Raw genomic sequence first — 5,325 nt, forward strand, 5'->3', positions numbered from 1 at the left:
GTAAAGCTTTAAAAACTTCCACTATATGAAGCGAAGTTAATCAAACTTTGATGAAGTTCATGGATAACTAAGAAAACTACTCCTTCCACAACGTTGCCACTTTCATAAACTATAGCGGAGCGTAGGAGGCTGGAAGTGACTATCAAAATACTGAAATACTTGGTCAAAAGTTTCAGTGTTTTAAGGTTATCGTATTGCAAAGTTTCAGTGTTTTAAAATCATGACCCCATACAATCTGGAAACCAGAAATAAAAGCTAGTGTTCATACTTTCTACTAGAAATTTACACTCAATGGTGGATTATATAAAACAAATGAGCAGAAGTCGTAGTGTAGTACATAGCCAGCAGTAGGAAATTAGAGAACAACCTCCCAACAATTATGTGTCACCAATATCCAGAATGCCAAGGGAAAACTATTTAAAATTATTCACTTTTGGGAATCACCAATATGTCAATTTTGGTAGTAAAGGACTAAAGAATGGCCAGTGCAATCTATGTTTGACAAAATGATCAGAAACAAAATCAAAAACAAACCCACTTTGACAAAATCATCACCAACCCAGCTTTCCTTTCATTTTGCTATAACTCTTACCAAAAATTTCAATTAAACCACAAACAATGGCTAATTAAATCAAACCCTAACCAAATTCCAGTAAACAAGCATCAATATTCATCAATCAAACATCCTAAAACATCCTAAATCAATGATGATAAAGCAATAAAATCAAACCCTAATTAACAATAAATAAAAAAAAACCGAATAAAAGAAGACGAGGGGATGAGACTTACCGTCGAGGGTGAGAAAGACGGCTGCAAGGATGGTGGTCAGCGGTAAGGTTCAAGTCCACAGGAGTGATGGCTGAAGAACAGAAAAAAGGATGGAAAATTAAAAGAAGAAAAGGAGAAATGAGGAGAAGACGGGAATGAGAAGAGAAGAGAAAGAGGATACCGGCGGTGATGAGGCGGTGAAGAGGCGGTGGTGATGAGGCAGCTTATTTGGGAGTAAATTATGAATCCAATACTGTGTCATATACTTGTCTTTTTTTTTTGAGGAGAATGTCGTATACTTGTCTTTGATTACAAGGCTGTGGGTGTCTCAGAAATTTTATTTTTCTCTGTTAAATCCATATGCGACGAATAGGCGTTGCATAAATTCCCGCGCCATGAATTATTAGGCCCCCGGCATGAATTATTAGGCGGGGAAATTGATGCGACGCATATCCGTTGCAAATTTTACCAATTACGTTGCATAATTTAATATCCGTCGCAAATATAATAATATCCGTTGCAAGTAATGTTTAGCAACTACTTTTATCATCCGTTGCAATTATTCCGTTGCAAATAAGCCTTTTTCTTGTAGTGAGAAGAAGCTTTTTGATTCAGCTGTAGAGACCGTCTGATAGTTGTGCTTTCCAGGTAGGATTTCCTACTCAGTATTAGTCCCATAATGGGATTATTGTTGATGTGTTGTGGTTGATTGAATAATATAGTAATTGTATTGTGACGGTTGTTGATTGTGATTGTTTGTCTCTGGTTCTCGAGGCGTGTCCTCGGCTGAGTGGGGTCACTTGCGGGAGTGGCTTCACGCCCTAGTTTCGCCCTTCGTGGAACCCGCCACGGAAGGGGATGTGCACATTAATGGACAGGATTATCGCTCGTTATGAGGAGCGGGGATTTGGTGGGTACGGCTGCGGTCCCCCACTGGCAGGACTGGTCCAGTGGACAGTCGGTGATTGAGATTGTTGGAATTGGTGTGGTTGTGTGTGTGACGGTTAAGCTGTCTGTTTATCTTATTGATGATATATATTGAGTTGTGTGATTAGTATCGACCCGGTTGTTGTTTTGTAAACTGCGGTGATCCATTCGGGGATGGTGAGCGAGAATTGAGCGAGTTTGAGTTGAGTAATCGGGATAGTGGGAGGTGCCACCGTCGACGATAGAAGTCTTCCTTTGTAGTCTTTTAGTTTTATGACATTTCAAGTATTTCAAAGAGACAGTTGGTTTTAAGAACTTGTACCCGTATTGTGGGATTTGGTTTCAGTTGTACTTTTCACTAAAAGTTATATCATTTAAGTTGTTTCGTTATTGTCTTATGAATATCATGCCTCGGGTAACCGAGATGGTAATATCTTCATACCTGAGTGGTCCTGGTAAGGCACTTGGAGTATGGAGGTGTTACACTGGATATATGAATTGTGAGGGATTTTTGACACCATTCAGAGGCCAACGATATCATTTGAGTATTTGGAAGAATGGTGCTGAACCAACATGTGCAGAGGAGTACTTTAATATGAAACATTCTCAAGCAAGAAATGTCATAGAAAGAGCTTTTGGATTGTTGAAAATGAGATGGGGTATTCTAAGAAATGCTACTTGGTACTCTAGAAAGACATTTAGCAAAATCATTTTTGGGTGTGCATTAGTGCATAATTTTATTCGAACGTATATGAGCATAGATCCATTCGAATCTCTTATTCAAGATGGGGAAGAAGAAGATGATGACAATTGCATTGATATTATGGAGACTAGTGCTGCTTGGACTCAGTTTAGAAAGAACTTAGCAGATCAAATGTACAACCACTGGCTACAAACTAGAGGCTGAAACATTATGTTGTTTTATTTTGATAAGTAGGAAAAACCAATAAGTTGTTGTGTTTGATTGTTGCATAACTTAATATACATTGTTTTATGGATTATTTTTTCAAGCACGCATAAATTTAAGTGTTATATGTTTGGTATATTTTGTTTCATATGCGTGTAGTGATGGCTCAGTCCAATGAAAAAAGTAAGGATGCTGTAAGTTCGGTAAGAGTTTGCTCAAGATGGTCGCTTGAAGAAGATCGTGCACTTGTTAGTGCAATGCGAGATCTTCTTGATCTTGGAGGTTGGAAAGCAGACAATGGTCAGTTTAAAAATGGAGCTTATGCTAAAATTGAATCTCTTATGGAGCAAAAATTGCCCGGGTGTGGAAAGAAAGCTAAGCCTCACATTGAATCAAGAGTCAAGACTCTCCAAAAACATTATGATGCAATTACTGACATGTTGATCCCACAAGCTAGTGGATTCGGTTGGAATGACGAAGGAAAGTTTGTGACCTGTGAACAATCTGTTTGGGATAATTGGCAGAAAGTAAGTTCAATTTGTTCACTTCATATTCTTTTATATCAATGTAAAAGCAATTTTTTTGTTGATCATTATTTTATTTTATATATGGCAGAGCCATAAAAATGCTGCAGGTCTGAGAAATAGGCCATTTCCCCTGATTGAAGAGATAGGAAGAATTTGGGGAAAAGATAGAGCTACAGGATTGGAGGGTGATAGTATACAAGATGTATTAGAGGAGATGGAGGATCAAGAGAGAGACGACCAAGAGGAAGAGCAAGTGCCTTTATCTAACACTCAAGAGGTACCAAACCATACAGAGGTTGAGCATTCACCTTTAAGTGAGCCTTCAAATAGAAAGACCAAAAGGGCTAGAACTGAAACTATTGAAGCTTTGAGACAATTCTCTTTTACACTTGATAAAATGAGTAATGTAATGGAAGCTGCTGGTGAACATATGGGAAGACTTGCTAACTGCTTTAAACACGAGTCTGAGTCAGCCGATCGAAGAATGCAAGTAACTTCAGAGATAATGAAGATTGAAGGGTTAACTCCGCTCGGGTTATATCAAAGCATCAAAACAAATCGCTACAAACCCCCTTGAAGTTGATTTTTTTTTCAGCCTTCCAGATGATTTCAAATTTGCTTATATGCAAGGCTTATTGATTCCTGATCATGCGAATAAGTGATAGCTCACTTCTCCTCGAGACATTGGATTACAAACTTGCGGATTATTATGTTTTTGAGTTGGTTTAATAGAACTCTTTTAAAAGTTATGTTGTTCTTTTGAAGATCGTGTTATAATTAAGTCCTAATTTGAAACATAGTTTTTTATAATTTAAGCTACTTTATTTTATTTTTATTAGATTTTCTGATAATAAATGAGAATATCCGGACATAGTCATTTTTTTCATGTTGTTAAATCTTGTAAGCTAAGATCAAATTTTGTATGTCATATATATGAATTAAGGGTGAAGTAATAAATTTTAGCAAAAAGGTAAAATAGTATTTACAACAAAAATTCATAGGAATTGAGTTATCCAACCAAACAACATACAAGAATTTATTTCATGAGAAGTGTCAATTCCTTGATGGCAACCAAACAAGTTTTGGATATTTCCCATGAATTACATGTAGGAACTCAATTCATGTGAATTTCTACTTCCCCCATGAAATTAATTCCCCCATGAACCAAATAACCCCTAATAAAACCCACGTACCAAATCTAGCGTAGAAAACCAAAGGCAAACATAAGGAAATATCAAGTGGGTCCCACACCACTAAGATTCCAAAGAAAACTAATCATGCTATAAGCCTATAAGACGTTAGCGTCTTTTCTGAAGTCAGCGAGAGTTCAAAGCTGAACAGATAAATATGCGACCCGCGTGCTTCTCTGACAGATTTTTTTTGCCTTTGATGTTTCTATTTTCTTCTAACGTTAATTTAGTCTGTCTTCGACACAAATTCAAGGCACAAATTCCTAACAAATTAGATGAATATCATGTAAGAATGGCCAAAACTAACATTCATTCAACTAATATAACATTCAAATGAAGAAAATTACTATAAAAGAAATGAAAAGAGTAAAGAATCCTTACAATACTCAAAGAGTTATCCCTAGATCAAATTACACCAAGTTGAGAAGATTAGCTCCTCATAATTGTCTTACAACCAAAATATTGAAGAAAGATTAACATAAACATAGAAAGATTAAGTTTTTGGTAGCTAAAAGATTAACCTGAAACAATACTCAATTGGTGAAAGGTATGATATCCCACCAACTTCAAAACCACTAGCTATATATATGGCTGCACGGCCTTCTAGGTTAAAACGTCATTTGGGCTTCAAAGAAAAGTTTAAGACGGAAAAATGGGCTCGGGAGCAGAGGAAACCGCAGGTTGCATCGTGAGACGCAGGCTGCGTTTTTGACTGACCTCTACTCTTTGTCTTCGTCTTGTCTTGAACTTTCTCGGCTTCTTCATTATCTCCCTAGCTCACCAAGTGATGTCAGCCTTATTCCTAGCTTACTTGGTCACCAACCTCAACTTGATTGTTCATTTGCTCCGGGATGATGATTAAGATGCACGGACTGAAAACCCAAACTTCTTTATCACCATAAACCTTTATGTAAACCTTGCAAATAGTTACAATATACAACCAACTTGGAAAAGCATGCCTTATTCAAATTAACCAACAAACAACCCTTATTAAGAACTAAGACGG

The 5,325-nt window shown here is 37.0% G+C and overlaps 1 protein-coding gene across 1 annotated transcript; it reads left to right on the plus strand.

The window, feature by feature from the left end:
* Positions 1-2,172: 2,172 nt before the first annotated feature.
* LOC141627418 (uncharacterized) lies at positions 2,173-4,000 on the plus strand. Its single transcript, XM_074440693.1, has 2 exons — positions 2,173-3,129; positions 3,218-4,000. The coding sequence occupies exons 1-2, from the start codon at positions 2,752-2,754 to the stop codon at positions 3,704-3,706; spliced, it is 867 nt and encodes a 288-aa protein (XP_074296794.1). The 5' UTR covers positions 2,173-2,751; the 3' UTR covers positions 3,707-4,000.
* Positions 4,001-5,325: the final 1,325 nt, after the last annotated feature.

This window comes from Silene latifolia, chromosome Y (genome assembly GCF_048544455.1).
Source record: "Silene latifolia isolate original U9 population chromosome Y, ASM4854445v1, whole genome shotgun sequence".
In the NCBI taxonomy this organism is placed as follows: domain Eukaryota; kingdom Viridiplantae; phylum Streptophyta; class Magnoliopsida; order Caryophyllales; family Caryophyllaceae; genus Silene; species Silene latifolia.

Bases quoted from the DNA above. Each gene is read 5' to 3' on its own strand.
- LOC141627418 (XM_074440693.1), top strand. From the start codon at position 2,752: ATGCGTGTAGTGATGGCTCAGTCCAATGAAAAAAGTAAGGATGCTGTA. The intron at 3,130-3,217 runs GTAAGTTCAATT...TATATATGGCAG, and splicing joins TTTGGGATAATTGGCAGAAA to AGCCATAAAAATGCTGCAGG.